Source organism: Schistocerca americana, chromosome 1 (genome assembly GCF_021461395.2).
Source record: "Schistocerca americana isolate TAMUIC-IGC-003095 chromosome 1, iqSchAmer2.1, whole genome shotgun sequence".
Taxonomy (NCBI): domain Eukaryota; kingdom Metazoa; phylum Arthropoda; class Insecta; order Orthoptera; family Acrididae; genus Schistocerca; species Schistocerca americana.
The window spans coordinates 476,907,666-476,926,772 of NC_060119.1; the positions used below are offsets into that span (position 1 = coordinate 476,907,666).

Below are 19,107 nucleotides of genomic sequence, written 5' to 3' on the forward strand. Positions count from 1 at the left end.
CAACTGTAAATGTAGTAGTCTAGAAACTAGAGTCAACGAAAATTTTGATTCCTTGAAAGATGTCTGTAAGGTCACATATGATGTGGTTAAACAGGAATTAAGTAACATTAAAACAAATGTACATAAACAAGATAAATTGCTCCCATTTGTTCAGGCGCAAATTTCAGGAGTTAGCTCACGTTTAGAAACTGTAGAACAAAATCTCAAAGAAAAGTTAACTACAACCGAGTTGATCAATCTAACCAGTATAGAGGAACAGGTGGATGAGCTAAAAGAACGAAAAGAGGAAGAAAAATTAAGCGTCGCCATTCCTTTGCCTATAATGACCTCTGAATTAGGTCGTACTAAAAAAGACTTAGATAACATAAGAAGGGAATTCAAAATTATTCAGGAGAAATTTAAAAAAGAGTACAGTGTCTCAAAATCTTGTTCTAAATAAAGAAATAATTAACAATTTGCAATGGGGATCGAATTCAGGCTTTTCCCGACAGTTCCCTAGGTTTAAAATAGACGAGGAGGTACCCCCACCCATTTCCTAAAACGATTTAATCAGGCGATGCCTAAAGGTTGGGGAGAGGCTAAGAAAATAGAATTTGCGATAGGTTATTTGGAGGGTGAAGCTTCAGAATGGGGCACAGCAAACAAAGAGAACTTCATGTCCCGGGAAGACTTTCAAAGAAAATTTAAAGAAAAATATTGGTCTTCCAGTGCACAAGAGAAGTTAATTTCAGATTTATGGGGCCCAAAATACTACGGCAATGCCTGGGGTTCAATGCATAAGTATTTTGACTGGCACTTGATGAGGGCCAAGTATTTAGACAAACCAATGGAGGAGGAAGGTTTAGTAAGAATTTTAATAAGACGTTTACCTACTTATGCACGGAAAGATATCTTATGTAGTGGGTGGAAGACAGTAGAGGAGCTGCTATCTTTTGTAGACACATTAGATGCCATTAATAAGGATAGAAATGAGAACTTACATGCACAAGAAAATCAGAATTTTAGGAGGGGTAACATGAATAATAATAATAATAATAATAATCAATCAAAATGATATGAAACTAACCTTGCCCGAGTTCACCGACCGGTGAGAAATGGTAATAGAGGGGGTGGCTTGAGAGCACAATTCTCGTCTAACCTTGGTTCAGTAACCACGCAGGAATTTGTGCCCAGCAACAGCTGTGGAGCAGTGGGTAACGCTGTACCGACCTTTGGAAATAAGCCCGTGGTTGCTACCCATGAGGAAAATGTGGAGTGATCTGGACCCAGGGATGGGGGCCAGATCGTCAAAATTCATCGAAAGGCCTAAACAGGAGTTTACAGGTTTCCTTTATGCACAACGTACCTACAAAAGAGTGGCTGCTGCAGGAGGAAACGAACGAAATAGCTACAACACCGCGCCCTATAATAGAAGGAGAAATAGAGAAACACAAAGTAGAAATGTTTATCGATTCTGGTAGCAAAGTGCCTCTAATTTCAAAAGAATATTTTGATACGTTAAAATTAAGAATAATTTCCAGTATTACCTGTAACAGGAGTATATATCGTCGGAATAACAGGAAAGAAAAGCAAGGTTGTTAAGTACAAAACCTTAGCCAACTGCCAAATAGGTAATCTAAATTTTCGACAACCTTTATTAGTGGTAGAAAACATCAATAGAAAGGTATTGTTTGGCATAGACTGGTTACCGTATTAACTCGAACCTAAGCCGCACTTTTTTTCCGGTTTTTGTAATCCAAAAAACCCCCTACGGCTTAGAATCGAGTGCAAAGTAAGCGGAAGTTCTGAAAAATGTTGGTAGGTGCCGCCACAACTAAGTTCTGCCGTTGAATATATGTAGCGCTACACAGGCATGCTTTGCAGGCACAAAGATAAATACTGGCGCCAAAACCTCTGCGTCAGTAAATAAATTATAAAAAAGGGTGGAAGACGAGCTTTTTTCTCCGCCCCGAGTTTCGACCACCGCATTTTCATACATTATCCAACGAAGTAAATACAAATTCCCTATTGTTCATCTTCGAATGTAGCAGCATTTCAATGTACTACGAAAATCAGACTGGCAAGACTGTTGGGATGTTTGTCAATATGGCCAACTCTACGTTCTGAATTTTTTCCTACCTGTGAGAAGAGATGGTTGCTAATAGGAACTTTTATGTATTGTGAATCACATGCAGTATTCTCTTCACCATAAGAATAATACGAATATAAACATTTTGCCATGTATTGTTTCGTGTTTGCTACTATCTCATTTAAATCCTGTCTGCCTAATAAACTACGAAACTTGCGTGAAACAACAGCAAAAGCGGAAGAATATACATATCATGTCATGTTTATATTTGTATTATTCTTATGCCTAATAGTCGTACAGTCAGAAATGAAGCACGGCAATTGACTAGATTTTTAAATCTAAGATGACTCTAATTTCTGTGCAGAATGTAATGTACTAAAGATTTTCAAATGGAGAAAAATTTTCGCTAAACTCTCTTTCAGAACATCTTCTATCATATGCAGTCTATTATTTGGTTCTTGTTGATCATTATCGAAGAAAGCAGCAGTGTTAGTAACAACAAATAACAGTCTCTTGACATTGTTTCGCTAATGAGACGATTCCTCTCTTTTGTTTTTTAATTGTAGGCGCTGGTAGCGTGCACAAAAGCAAGCCATGCCGCGAGCAGCGACAGGTCGTAAACACAAATTATCAGAATGCGACACACAATGCAAGACAAAGTACAGTAATGCATTTTCAGCTTAAGAGTGACGTAACACCTAAAGCAAAGAGAACGGCACTTATCAGATCAAAGAAAAATAAGCAATCAATTCAAACCAGACTAAGCACGTGAAAAGGGAAGGGTACCCGTATAAATACGGACGGAGCTACCTGGTAAAGCTTAACTGCTAAGCTTACGACTCGAACCAAATTACTGTAGCTGTATCGTCATTCATTCGACCTAAATTGTGTCTCATATTACAATGGACCAACTTTGTTTCGAGTTATAGGTGCGGCCTAAAACTTTTCTCTTCCCTTGAATTTCGAGTCTCAAATTTCAGGTGCGGCTTAGATTCGGGAAATTTTTTTTCCCCTTGATTTCGAGCCTAATTTTTCAGGTGCGGCTTAGATTCGAGTAAATATGGTAACTAATTTTAATATTGTACTAAATTTTAATGAAAACTGTATTTATGTGTGAGAACTAAAGGAGAGGCAGTGCGTTAAATTTGTAACTGACAGAACTGGGTATATACAAACAACTGAACACCAGCGATTACAGCTTACCGCATCAGCTCAGTTGTATCCAGAGATAAAATCAATGTTTACATCATATCAACGAGACGATTTCTGCAGGAAGGTAAGTGAATCAGAAGTATTAAATGCCGAACAGCAGACGGATTTAGTAAAAATTTTGTTCAAGTATGATTCGGTATTCTCAGAGAATCCCGGTATCATTAGGGATTACGCGTGCAAGTTTAAAATCAAGGATGAGACTCCGTTCTTTTGCAAACCTTACCCGATACCTGTGAGCCTTAAGGAAGCTGTCAGAGAAGAGATTAATAAAATGATTGATCAAAATATTGTTGAAAGAAGTACGAGTGTTTATAATAATCCCTTGGTAGTAGTGTATAATAATCCCTTGGTAGTAGTGAGGAAAGCTACAGGTAGAGTAAGATTGGTGCTAGATGCCCGTATTCTCAATCGGAATATTGAGACCAAAAGAGATCGTCCCATAAATATAGATGAATTACTCACTAAGTCTAAGAACGCCAAGTATTTCAGTTCGGCTGATTTGACTGCTGGGTGCTGGCAAATCTGGTTACATCCAGATTCAGACAAGTACACTGCTTTTTTGTTTGATGGAAAATCTTACCATTTCAATGTACTACCTTTTGCATTAAATATCATCAGAGCTCTGGATAATGCGACTGGACGAGAGTTTATATAGATGACATTTTGATTATTTCGCCTACTTGGGAAGAACATTGTAGGATATTGGACAAAACTTTGAAATGATTTAAGGAAAAGAGTATCACTTTAAAGTTAAGTAAATCGCACTTTGCGAGACAAGTGTTGAAGTTCTTAGGACATATTATAGGAATAACAGGCATTAAGCCTGACCCCGAGAGAACTGAAGCTATTAAAAACTGTCCATCTCCTCGAAACATTAAACAAGTAAAAGGGTTTCTGGGAATGGCAGGTTACTATCGACGTTATGTGCAGGGCCAAGAAATGAACGACCCTAGACTATTAAGATTATTACGAAAAGGTACAGCATGGAATTGGGACCAAGGGACCCAAGAAGCATTTGACAAACTAAAGCAAGCTCTAGTAGATGCTCCAATCTTACAACATCCAGTAATGAATGAACCTTTTAAGATAGGCACTGATGCCTCAGATTATGGAATTGCAGCAGAATTATTTCAAGGTGAATGGGGAGTAGAGAACTATGATCACTAATCTATAGCATTCATTAGTAGGGGCCTAAATAAGCACGAACTAAATTACACCGCTACTGAAAAGGAATTGCTAGCAATAGTATGGAGTATACAAAAGTTTCAAACTTTAATATGGGGTTCGGAAATCTACATATATACCGACCACCAAGCTTTATCGTTCCTGATGACTAGCAGACTGTTACATAGCCAACTAATGACGTGGATTTTGTTTCTACAAGAATACAATATCAAAATACAATATGTTAAAGGATCCGAAAACATAGTACCTGATGCAAGGGTAAAACCCGGGGAGTGTGTTCCCGAGAGTGTTACCTCGTAGTCTCTGTTCTTCTAGATAGAACATTATAAACGCCAGTGTTGAGGAAAATGGCATAATTCAGTGTTACATGATGTTTAAATTTTTATAAAATGTTTTGTACCTTTTGTAAAGTATGATGTGATGGGGGAGGGTTTGTCCTCAATTTTGTATAAGGGGTGGGTAGTGTAGGCATAGACACGACCAACACTACACGAACACCACACCCTTCATACAGCCCTCGCAAACAAGTGTGACTGAAGATAAAAGTTTAGCCAGAGAAGAGAAACACTACCAGAACCTTTATCAACAGATGGAGTTCATAAGTTTTGAGGATAAGAATAGGATTGTGCATCCCGAATAGCCTGATAAGAAACAATGGAGTAATAAAAAATAGGTGGAGGATAATTAAGTGTTAAAGCTATGGAAACGATCTGTAAGCAAAAGGAATCAAAGAGGACATGTATATTTGACCAGGAAATTTTAAAGAGAATTGTATGAAGAGGTATATGCCAGAGGAGTGACTATGAACACTGTTGAGAGAGGATAATGAGGGCGCACCTGATATTGTTGAAATGAGATAAAGTGACAGGTAGGCAGACCCAGAGGAGGCTGACCTATACTGTGCGGGCAGGGGCTCCAGAAGGGGATTGACCTGTACCATGGTTTTAAGTAAGTGGAAGGGGCATACCTACCTGTATGTGAGGAAGAAAATTATGTTCATAGGATCATACCTTATGTCATTGATAGATACTGTACCTGCAGGAAATGGGAGGTATCGTAATTCTAATTTATTGTGGAAAAGTTTCCCCTGGTAACGTTGAATTCTTTTTTTCCTTATCTAGAGACGATGCATTCTGAAAGAACAGGTGGTTACTGTTGCAACCGTAGAATAAAGAAGGAAAGAGTTATTTAATGAGAACAACACCTGAAATTTGTGACTGGCTAAGGGGAGGGATTTATTTTGCACGATCCTAAAACAGCCTTGAAGGAAGTCTTATATTTGATTAACTGGTCAAGATTTGTTGTATCTTAAATTGCTTGTACTACTAAGTCTATTGGTAAAATGACTGACCATCTGAGGGAACGATAGCAATGAGACAAATGTATTTTTTATTTCTGTGCTAAAGGTTTTGTGTGAATAATAAGTGCAAAAGATATTATATGTTGTGTCTAAAATAACGAGTGTTTGAGCTAAGGGGAGGGATATGTAGTGCCCCCAGAATTTTAAGAAAGTCTGGAGTCACTTGTGTTCCAGCCGCTTCGAACACACGTTATTTCGTAGTGGGTTGTAGCATAAACAGATACACACTGCCGCAGAATGTTATTTGTGCAGGCTAACTGAGAAAGAAGAGCAAAACCGGGCCAACAAGTGATGCGCTCGGCTGCAGCAAAGAGAAAAGAAAAACTTCCGGCCCAGAATTCCGTGGACGAATTTCATGCACGAAAAGCATTGGTGATTGTTGTGTGTTGTGGAAAGACAACGGAATAAAAAAAATGATTATTATTAATAGTGACTTGGTCTCGAGCAGACGGACATGTACACTCCTGGAAATTGAAATAAGAACACCGTGAATTCATTGTCCCAGGAAGGGGAAACTTTATTGACACATTCCTGGGGTCAGATACATCACATGATCACACTGACAGAACCACAGGCACATAGACACAGGCAACAGAGCATGCACAATGTCGGCACTAGTACAGTGTATATCCACCTTTCGCAGCAATGCAGGCTGCTATTCTCCCATGGAGACGATCGTAGAGATGCTGGATGTAGTCCTGTGGAACGGCTTGCCATGCCATTTCCACCTGGCGCCTCAGTTGGACCAGCGTTCGTGCTGGACGTGCAGACCGCGTGAGACGACGCTTCATCCAGTCCCAAACATGCTCAATGGGGGACAGATCCGGAGATCTTGCTGGCCAGGGTAGTTGACTTACACCTTCTAGAGCACGTTGGGTGGCACGGGATACATGCGGACGTGCATTGTCCTGTTGGAACAGCAAGTTCCCTTGCCGGTCTAGGAATGGTAGAACGATGGGTTCGATGACGGTTTGGATGTACCGTGCACTATTCAGTGTCCCCTCGACGATCACCAGTGGTGTAGGGCCAGTGTAGGAGATCGCTCCCCACACCATGATGCCGGGTGTTGGCCCTGTGTGCCTCGGTCGTATGCAGTCCTGATTGTGGCGCTCATCTGCACGGCGCCAAACACGCATACGACCATCATTGGCACCAAGGCAGAAGCGACTCTCATCGCTGAAGACGACACGTCTCCATTCGTCCCTCCATTCACGCCTGTCGCGACACCACTGGAGGCGGGCTGCACGATGTTGGGGCATGAGCGGAAGACGGCCTAACGGTGTGCGGGACCGTAGCCCAGCTTCATGGAGACGGTTGCGAATGGTCCTCGCCGATACCCCAGGAGCAACAGTGTCCCTAATTTGCTGGGAAGTGGCGGTGCGGTCCCCTACGGCACTGCGTAGGATCCTACGGTCTTGGCGTGCATCCGTGCGTCGCTGCGGTCCGGTCCCAGGTCGACGGGCATGTGCACCTTCCGCCGACCACTGGCGACAACATCGATGTACTGTGGAGACCTCACGCCCCACGTGTTGAGCAATTCGGCGGTACGTCCACCCGGCCTCCCGCATGCCCACTATACGCCCTCGCTCAAAGTCCGTCAACTGCACATACGGTTCACGTCCACGCTGTCGCGGCATGCTACCAGTGTTAAAGACTGCGATGGAGCTCCGTATGCCACGGCAAACTGGCTGACACTGACGGCGGCGGTGCACAAATGCTGCGCAGCTAGCGCCATTCGACGGCCAACACCGCGGTTCCTGGTGTGTCCGCTGTGCCGTGCGTGTGATCATTGCTTGTACAGCCCTCTCGCAGTGTGCGGAGCAAGTATGGTGGGTCTGACACACCGGTGTCAATGTGTTCTTTTTTCCATTTCCAGGAGTGTATATTAGTACTGTATCGTTGAGAAAAAATGTTTAAATTTGGTTGAATTCAGTCGTGTGTGAATGCTGTAAGAAAGTGTGGGCTTACTGTTTATTTGTGGCAATGAAATGGTGTATTGAATTTTGAATATAGAATATATTAACAGCAACTGAATTTTGTGAGTCTTTATTTCTACTAGATAATAGGATTTTGGAATAGTAGATGAATTTTCACCTTCTTCAAAATATAGAATCTTCAGAGAAGAGTTTGATGCAAGCAGAAGATGCCAAAGCTGCGGGAAAGCTGAGCCTGTATCCGGCATTCAAGTAAGTTCACACTGATAGTCCAAGGAGCGCGACTAAGTTTCAGAGAAGATACAACGGGGCACCGCAAGACTTCTTAATAACAGATTCCCAATATGTGGAGGTATGGGGCAAACTTGTTGTTTCATTAAACAGCACTTCATGTTTGTTAGTGAGGCTGTGCTCTGCAATTGCTGGTTTCTCTAGTTCTCTAATTTTAATATGCTGTTAGTGTTCTGCACAGTGGTTGGAAACATTACGAATGGTCTGACCTATATAATTGCTTCCACATCCACAGGGGATATTATAAATTCCAGAGACACTGAGAGGCTGAGACTGTCCTTAATAGAGCGCATCATCTCCTTAATTTTCTTATGAGGACGAAAAATCGGTCTTAAAACCTGTCTACCCAGGACTCTTCTTATTTCACTGGATACAGCGCCACAAAGAGGAAAAACCACAAACGGGGCACATCCTGTGAGTGTGAGTATATTCATTTTTCCTTTTCTTGGAAAATGCTGCCTTTATATCGTGTGCACTATAGCCATTTTTTTCAGAACACATACTTCAGATGATTCACTTTGGACTTAAGCGGTCCTCGTCAGAAACAGGTTTTGCTCTATATACCAACATGTTCCAAACAGTTCTCTTCTGAACAGGATGAGGAAAACTCTGTGCATTAAGATATAAATCGGTATGCGTTGGCTTGCAGTACACAGAGTGGCTGAGACGCCCATCCACCTGTTGTACTAAAATGTCTAGGAATGGCAACCTTCCTTCCTTCTTTCCTTCTCCATCTCGACAGTGAATCATATGTTTGGATGTATGATGTCCATATGATCCATTAATTGTTTGAGAGCTTCTGTGCCATATGGCCAGACCATAAATGTATTGTCAAGATAATGATAAAATAAGGATGGATGGAGGGGGCTGAATTTAATGCACATCCCTCAAAATTCTCCGTAAAAATGTTAGCCAATGATGGAGACAACGGAGAGCCCATTGCCATACCGTCCGTCATTTCATAAAATTTGCTACCACACAAGATGTAAGTGGTCGTCATCACATGCCAGAACAACTTTACGGTTTCAGTAAGAAAAAGGTCCACCAGCATTTTCAAAGTGTCCTCCACAGAAACTTTTGTGATCAGCGATCCCACATCCTTTCTCCATGAATATCTGGTAGTTTTTGATGTGATGCTCCTGATGATTATGATGGAGGCTATTGTTGAAAGCTCAAGATTTTATCCTGAACTGACACGGAAAAAAAAAACCAAGAATGTTTTACATATCAGTGCCATTGCAAAAGACAGTGTTCTCAGGTTTGATATGGGCAGAGGTACTGATGTAGCCATCTTTGAGGTGAAGGTCAACATCGAGGGGTTGAGCAGGACCAGGTGAAGTGAAGAGGGAGAAGGTATTGAGGTTAGGGTGTCCTCACCCTCAATTCAGATCACAAAGATATCATCAATGAATCTGAACCAGGTTTAGGATTCTGGGTGTTTCGGAAAGATTCTTCTAGATAGCCCATGAATATGTTGGCATAGGATGGTGCCACGCGGATGACCATAGCTACACCCTGGATTTGTTTGTAGGTAATACCTTCAAAGGAGACGTAATTGTGAGTGAGGATACACTTGGTCATGGTGACTAGGAAGGAGGTTGTTGGTTTGGAATCCGTCCGGCATTGGGAAAGGTAATGTTCAATAATGGTAAGGCCATGGGCATTAGGGATGTTAGTATAACGGGAGGTGGCATCAACAGTGATGAGCAGGGCACCACGTGGTAAAGGAACCAGGAACTGTGGAGAGTCACTGGAGGAAATAATTGGTATCTTTTATACAGGAGGGTAAGTTGTGGGTAATAAGCTGAAGGTGTTGGTCTATGAGAGCAGAGGGGGCACAGGAAACGGCCACAATGGCGCGCCCTGGATGGTTGAGTTTATGGACTTTAGGAAGCATATAGAAGGTAGGAGTGCAAGGTGAGGAGAGCGACTGACTCCAGCAAGTTGTAGGTTTGAGAAGTGAGATGGACTCTGGGGAGAGGTTCTGGAATGAGTCTAAGGATTTGAGGACAGACTGGAGATCATGCTGCATTTCTGGAACGGGGTCATTGTGGCAGGAATTGTAAGTGGATAAATCTGACACCTGATGGAGTCCTTCTGCCAGGTAATCCTTCCAGGTCAAGATGACAGTGATGGAGCATTTGTCAGCAGGTAGGATCATAAGGTTGGTATCAGTTTTTAGGTGATGGATTGCAGTTCTTTCTGCGGACATAAAGTTAGTTTGCATGCTAAGGTTTGTGGGGAATGATGGTGAGGCAAGGTTTGAGGTCAAGAAATTCTGGAAAGTTAACAGGAGGTGATTTGGGGGGCAGTGGGAGTGGAGCACAGTAGGATGGAGGAGCGAACTGAATCAGGCAGGGTTCAATATTGGTCTCTGGTTGAGTGTGACTGTAGGGTTGGTGATGAATACGTGTTTTCTCAGCCTCTTCCTTATCCCCACCCAGTTGCCTCTCTCATCATGCACTGCTGTTCCTAGTCTGGCTTCAATTGTCAGAGACTGTGGTCATGTGTGTGCGAGTTACGTTTGCATGCGCGAGTGCGTGTCTTATGTGTCTGTCATCTATTTTTGACAAAGGCCTTGTTTGCCGAAAGCTTATTGTGCGACAGTCTTTTAGTTGTGCCTTTCTGCGACTCAGCACCTCCATTATATGGTGAGTAGCAACTATCCCTTTCATAATATTGTTACATTCCATCCTGGATTTTCCATTGTTAAATTAACACATAATTTTTAGAAAGGTGACCATCCTCAAATCTGTTCAAAACATGCCCTAATATAATGAAGCTAGAGTCCCACATTAGAAGAATACAAAATCATCTTTTATGATGTGAACCAGGTACTACTGTGACTAGTTTGCACAAAATTTTGGAATATGTTTGACAATGTGTAGCTGGTTTTGTTGGTATTTTTAGAGGATGTCACATTGAATTCATTATATTAGGATATTTTTTAAACACATCCAAAGATGGTCACCAGAGACCGAAATCAACAATCTGAAGCCAAAAAATTTGGTGATCACAAACTGGAATAATATATTTTACACTTTCTGGATTAATGCTTTTATCCACAGCCAAATCGCAGCATGTGATATCATCTTTTGCCATCAATATGTCAGGAGCAAAAATTTTAAAGTGTACTTACCTCAGTTCTCTCATGATCCACTGATCTCTTTCTTCTTTGGAAGTGAACTGACTACCACGGCCTTGTTTGGCATATAATTCTTTCCTTTTTTGTTCCTTCAAGGCAAGCCTGAGAACAGGAATACATTACAGTTACAAAATAATGAAGACAACATGTTGCACCACCTTAAAAATAAATAACATCAGATGAACATTATTGTATGTATGACCTGCCTTTACCCCAGAAATGAACTGTTGTTCAACATTCCAACAATAACAATTTGCAGCACATGCAAGCAATTTTACATACCATGGCCAACCCTGTTTTAGGGTATTATTAAGACCCTGTTTTGGGATTGTATTATAATTAATTGGTTCTTGCATGTCGAACTGAACCCACATTTTCCAAAGGGAACAGTACAACTGAGCTACAAAGATGCATCCTAATACTAGTGAATACCTAGTACCATCTTTGGAGGAAATTACACACACATGTATATAAATTTTGGATGTCAGGAAATTAATGCTTTTTGACAGACACATAACACTTGTAGTAAGTGGGTGCACTAAACTATGTAAAATTCATACTTGGTTAAAACATTGGATAATATACCAATAGCAAATTAAAAGAATGGTCAAAATGTACTATAGTGTCAAATGTTTTCAGTCATTCAACATCAGTTAAAGGAAGTATGGGAAATCAGTGTAACCTCTGAGAAAGCATCATCCAACAGTTTGCCTGCACTGAAATGGAGAAACAACAGGAAATATCTAAATCTGGATTGTCAGGAATGGGTTTGAACCTTATTGCTCATGGGTATGAAAGAGAGATTAGGAATAAGAAAGTACCTGAAAAAGCATACACATTAAGCACAGTCCTAAAGTGTACTGCACCAAGCTACTAGCTCTTGCATCATATTATTATGCAGTTGTATATTGTCTCTGAAAAAATAACAACATATAACTGACTTTCTTGGTCCAGCTGTAATGCCACAAGACTGTAGGGAATGAGGGAAAAGCTGCAGAGGATCGATGACTGGTAGCTGTCAATCTCTCTCAAAAACAAAAATCCACTTTCACGTGAGCAATAATTTATTTCTCAATGAAAAGACTCTCTTGTGAAATGCTGGCTATGACCATCAACTGTTGTCTTAACTCAAGAACTGCTTTTCAACATGTAGAGATACACCACAAGCAATAAGAAAGTGCAGTGACTGTGTGCACTATAGCAGTTGCACAGCACTGTTTCTTCAACGACAATATACAAGTCATGTTGAACATGTCAAACCACGCAATATGTCTGAAGTCCGCTTGAACATTAACTGAAGACAATGAGAACAACCTGTTCCCAAATTTCATGGTTTTAATGAAGTAGCCTCATAAATCATAAGAAAGGAACTGACTTAAAATGGCACGGGGAAAGGGGGGGGTTATACTCAGGAAATGGAATCATCTAAAAATAAGTCTCTTGCTTAATGTTGAACTGTCTTGGAGACTAGTTCTGAAAGTGGATGGAAAAGAAAGGTGTAGAAGAAGACAACATACACAAATATGGCTGCCACTTCCAAGACATTTTTATTTGGTACAACTCAGAAAACCATTAAACAAAACAAAACCGTTATGTAGCCAAACTGAAAAAGGGCCTAGTTTGACACATACAGCTTTCAGAACAACCTAGAATAGTGACAATATTTCACTTATTTATGCAGCAAGTGGTAGTGCCCAAAGTTGTTGAGTGTTGGAATGTCTACCTAAGTAAAACAATTCTAGTTTGCTTTAATACCACACAAACACATGAGCATTTCACAATGCCCTAACTGGTTTTAACTACCAGTGTTCATACTTAAACTAAAGGCACATGCTGCAGTATCTGCCTTTAGTCTGAAGATGACCACTGGCTGGTCTAAATGGGTTAGGGCATTGAAAAATGCTCAAGCAATTGTGTGGGATTCGGATCAGCAATTTAAAGGTTTTCCAACCAATGAGAGAATTGATTCATTGGGGCAACCTGTGAGAGAAGTGACACACAAGAGTGAAGATGAATATTGCACAACTGTTTCTGTGTACACGGAGAAACTATGTTTACATATAATATGAATTGCACTGTACAGTTTGTTATGTTCACTGTCATTAGTGTTTGTAACTATGTGTGATGGTAAATGATTAACATGAAAGTTGTATCCAGTGGTTTTTCTACAAATTTTTTAGCTGGTCCATCGTGATCAACTAAACAAGTAACAACGTTTATACAAACTTTTCTAGGTACAGTTTTGGCAGTAATGACTTAGCGAGATGTCGTTGCATGGATTTTGGATTCGTAATGATTAACAGTAACAGAAAGACAGAGGGGAAATTTTAAACTTTGTAGCAATAGGAGAAACAGATAGCAAAACAGGAACTAATGTGTGTTCCTAAGTTGTAATTCAAAATAGCTAGTTTATCTACATGTCAATTTTGAGATGTTGTAACTGATTTGTTGGGTCTAATTTGGAATGTTGTAATGGGTGAAACGAGCTGATAAAATACCAGTATCTAGAAATGGCAACATTTGATGAAATTAGAAAAGTAAACAAAAATATAACCAGAATGAGATTTTCACTCTACAGCGGAGTGTGCACTGATATGAAACTTGATTCTCTCAGTAGGTGGGATTATACTAGGCATGGCCTTCACCTCAACAGGAAGGGGAAGGGTAAATTGGCTGGGGAAATAGCAGGAAAGTTAAAGGGGGGAGGCACTGTCATGAGTGGTAAAATACCAGTGGTTATAGGATTCAGAAAAGACCCTTTTTTAGGGTAGGGAGGACAGAAAGAAAGCAAATTTTAAGAGAGGTTAGAACTGAGACAAACCTTCAGTTTGAAAAAGAAATCAAAAAACATAATTCCAGCTTATTACATCAGCATAAACAGCCATTGGTTAAGAATTTTCAACTGTCAGCAGATATTTTAACTCCACCCAATTTTAACTCAGACAATGTGAAATGTCAGCTATCTTTATTGCATCAAAATATTCGAGGACTGAGAAATAAAATTAATGAATTAACTATATGCATAGATGAATTAGAGTCTTCAAACCCAGCTGACATAATCTGCCTCTCTGAACATCATGTGACCACTGGTATAGAACTTTTAAGTGTTACAGGGTTTAGGTTAGCATCTCACTTTTGTAGATCAGAAATGGAGAAAGGAGGAGTTGCCACATTCATCAGGAACTGTCATAAATTTAAGAACATAGACATTCATAAATTTTGCCTAGAACAGCATATGGAAGCATGTGCAACAGAATTAGATTTTCACAAAAAATCTTTCATAATATTAAGTGTATATCGAGCACCTGCAGGTAACTTTAATCTGTTTGTAAACCACCTTGAAGCTGTACTGGCCCATTTAATAACCAAAAACAAAGAAATAGTGGTTGCTGGTGATTTCAATGTAGATTTCCTTAAAGACTCTCCGAATAAGAACTTATTTGAGTTAGTAACACTATCATTCAACTTAATTCCCACAGTAAAGTTCCCCACTAGGATAGCCACTTGCTCACAAACAGCCATTGATAATATCTTTATAGAAAAGTCCAATGAACAAAATTATATTACAAAACCAATAGCCAATGGCCTCTCAGACCATGACATGCAGTTCCTTCTGTTAAATGTTAATACTGAACAGGATATAAAATCTGTTAAATCTGAGCTCAAGAGGGTAATCAGTAAGCCAAAAATTGATTATTTTAGGACACTCCTCAGAGACATTCACTGGACTGATGTTTACAGTGCTCATGGCATGAATGAAAAATATAACATTTTTGCTAATAAAGTGCTTACCTTATTTGAACACTGCTTTCCCCCAAAACTTACCAAGGTTAGAGGAAAATCTACAAAGAAGCCATGGATTACTCGAGGAATAAGGGTATCTTGTAAAACAAAAAGAAAACTGTATCTGTCAATCCGAAACATTTCCAATGTTGATGCTATAGCACATTATAAGAAATACTGCAAAATATTAAAGACTGTAATATGGATGTCAAAGCAAATATATTACAAGGAAAAGATAGTCACATCAGATAACAAAATAAAGACAATATGGGATATAGTGAAGGAGGAGACCGGTAGGACCAGACATGAAGAGGAACAAATAGCATTAAGAGTAAATGATACATTGGTGACAGATGTGTATAGTGTTGCAGAACTTTTTAACAAACATTTTATAACTGTTACTGAAAAGATGGGGTTGTCAGGTTCGGTAGATGCTGCTATGGATTACCTTAGACCAGACATTTCAAGTAATGTCCATAATATGAATTTGACCCTCACTACCCCAACAGAAATAATGTCCATCATAAAATCTTTAAAATCAAAAACATCTAGTGGGTATGATGAAATATCAACAAAGTTAATTAAAGAATGTGATTCTGAGCTAAGTAACATATTAAGCTATCTGTGTAACCAGTCGTTTATCAGTGGAATATTTCCTGAATGGCTGAAATATGCTGAAGTTAAGCCACTGTTTAAGAAGGGAGATAAAGAAATAGCATCAAATTTCCGTCCAATTTTACTGTTACCAGCATTCTCAAAAATTTTCGAAAAAGTAATGTACTGTCGTCTTTATAACCATCTTATCTCAAATAACATACTGTCAAAGTCACAGTTTGGATTTCTAAAAGGTTCTGATATTGAGAAGGCTATCTTCACTTACAGTGAAAATGTGCTTAATTCATTAGACAAAAAATTGCAGGCAACTGGTATATTTTGTGATCTATCAAAGGCATTTGACTGTGTAAATCACAATATCCTTTTAAGTAAACTAGAATATTATAGTGTAACAGGAAATGCTGCAAAATGGTTCAAATCTTATATCTCTGGCAGGAAACAAAGGGTGTTATTAGGAAAGAGCTTGATACATGTCTATCAGGCATCATCCAACTGGGAACTAGTTACATGTGGGGTCCCACAAGGTTCCATTTTGGGGCCCTTACTTTTTCTTGTGTATATCAATGACCTTTCATCAGTAACATTACCAGATGCCAAGTTTGTTTTGTTTGCCGATGATACAAACATTGCAATAAATAGCAAATCAAGTGTAGTCTTAGAAAGATCAGCCAATAAAATATTTGTGGACATTAATCACTGGTTCCTAGCCAATTCTTTGTCACTAAACTTTGAAAAAACACACTACATGCAGTTCAGAACTTGTAAGGGGTGTCCCAAGAGTATATGTCTAACATATGATGACAAGAAGATAGAAGAAGTGGACAGTGTTAAATTCTTGGGATTACAGCTTGATAATAAATTCAATTGGGAGGAGCACACCACAGAACTGCTGAAGCGTCTTAACAAATCTCTGTTTGCAATGCGAATTTTGTCAGACGTAGGGGATATAAAAATGAAAAAGCTGGCATACTATGCTTACTTTCATTCCATAATGTCATATGGGATTATTTTTTGGGGTAATTCATCAAGCCAAGCTAAAGTTTTCCGGGCACAAAAACGTGCAGTAAGAATTATATGTGGTGTGAACTCAAGAACATCCTGCAGAAGCCTGTTTAGGGAACTAGGGATACTAACTACAGCTTCCCAGTATATTTATTCCTTAATGAAATTTGTCATTAAAAATATATCACTTTTTCAAACCAACAGCTCAATTCATGGAATCAATACTAGAAATAAGAATAATCTTCACAAGAATTTAAAGTCACTTAGTCTTGTACAAAAAGGTGTGCATTATTCAGGAACACACATTTTCAATAACTTGCCAGCAGCCATAAAAAGCTTAACAACCAATGAAATTCAGTTTAAGAGAAGCCTAAAGGATTTATTGGTGGCCAACTCCTTCTACTCCATTGATGAATTTCTTAGTAAAACCAACTGATTTGTATATAAGTACAACATAACTTCTGCACAATTTCAGTGCAGTAATGTGTTCACTGAAAATTTGTGTGTGTGTGTGTGTGTGTGTGTGTGTGTGTGTGTGTGTGTAAGTATAATCTAACTTCTGCACCATTTCAGTGCAGTAATGTGTTCATTGTAAATAAGTATTACAGTAGTTGTATTACATGTTTATTACCTCATAAATAAATAAAAAATGTTTTTTATTTTAAATTCAGTGCATTAGTATTTGTAAAATGACTCTTAGTGTTCATTAAAAATGACGATCATTCCACTTGGGACCTGTGGAATGGTACATTAGTTTATTTGTTTTAGTTGTAAATATTTGTCATGTATTGTTGTTTTTCTGACATGTTCCACATCCAGGAGGACCTCCTCACTACGGATCAATTGAAAAAAAAAAAAAAAAGACAGATTAAAACTGTGGGCTGGACTGAGACTTGAACTCGGGACCTTTGCCTTTCGCGGGCAAGTGCTCTACCAACTGAGCTACCCAAGCACGACTCACAGGTTCAATTCTGCCAGTATCTTGTCTCCTACCTTACAAACTTCATAGAAGCTCTTCTGCAAACCTCTGTGCTGGTTAATGTGATTAAATCGTTACATAAGTTAATTTTTGAAACAGTTCCAGATGACATGGGCTGCACTGAAGAAAACTTTGCCCAAAGATCTCAATAAGAAGAAAAGTTCTGTAGAGATTCACAAATTGCTGTCTCAATGGAAGAAGAAAGGGAAGAGCTTCTTTAAGAATATTTTCTGTAATTAAAGAGATTGCCCACCACACTCATACTGAGAATGACTCACTAATCCAATGTCTGACTGACAGGATAGAAGCCAATTCAGGCGCAAACCTGCTATTTTACAGCACTGGAATTGCGAAAGAGTTTAAAAAATAAATAAAAATAAAAAAAGAGACACTGCAAATAAGCTGAGAAATCATTTCCAAAAAGACTCAAGTAACTGAAACATTAAAATGCAGCTTGCGACCCAAACAGAAATAGTTTCAATTGTGGCACCCATGCCCATAATTTAAGTGATTACAACCACAAAAGCAAGGGAAGGAGATGCTTCGACTGCAAAGCATTCGGCCATATCTCATATGATTGCATACAGGAGAGATTAATCAAAAGGTGGCAATGATTGTTATCACAGCTATGACAACTATTAACTGATGTAAATTTAAAAAGTCCAAATAAGTAACTGAGAACACTAACTGACTGTGGCAGTCAACTTAATTTATTACAATAAAATGGATGCTCCAAAGACTGCAGGATACAGATGCTGCCTTGACAGGATTTGGGAACAATTCTTTCTCTCCACAAGGGTATTTTAAATTACCATTGAGACTGAAGGTCTGTAAATTAAAAGATATATATATATATATATATATATATATATATATATATATATATATATAAAAAACAAAGATGAGGTGACTTACCGAACAAAAGCGCTGGCAGGTCGATAGATACACAAACAAACACAAACATACACACAAAATTCAAGCTTTCGCAACAAACTGTTGCCTCATCAGGAAAGAGGGAAGGAGAGGGGAAGACGAAAGGAAGTGGGTTTTAAGGGAGAGGGTAAGGAGTCATTCCAATCCCGGGAGCGGAAAGACTTACCTTAGGGGGAAAAAAGGACAGGTATACACTAGCACACACGCACATATCCATCCACACATACAGACACAAGCAGACATATTTAAAGACAAAGAGTTTGGGCAGAGATGTCAGTCGAGGCAGAAGTGTAGAGGCAAAGAAGTTGTTGAAAGACAGGTGAGGTATGAGTGGCGGCAACTTGAAATTAGCGGAGATTGAGGCCTGGCGGATGACGAGAAGAGAGGATATACTGAAGGGCAAATTCCCATCTCCGGAGTTCGGATAGGTTGGTGTTGGTGGGAAGTATCCAGATAACCCGGACGGTGTAACACTGTGCCAAGATGTGCTGGCTGTGCACCAAGGCATGTTTAGCCACAGGGTGATCCTCATTACCAACAAACACTGTCTGCCTGTGTCCATTCATGCGAATGGACAGTTTGTTGCTGGTCATTCCCACA

At 39.5% G+C, this 19,107-nt stretch overlaps 1 protein-coding gene across 1 annotated transcript in view; it reads right to left on the reverse strand.

The window, feature by feature from the left end:
- LOC124604114 (structural maintenance of chromosomes protein 3) overlaps positions 1-19,107 on the reverse strand; it is a 210,055-nt gene that overhangs the window by 110,748 nt on the left and 80,200 nt on the right. Inside the window, exon 10 of the mRNA XM_047136451.1 lies at positions 11,190-11,297. Coding sequence (XP_046992407.1) covers positions 11,190-11,297 — 108 coding nt within the window. The remainder of the gene's footprint in view (positions 1-11,189; positions 11,298-19,107) is intronic.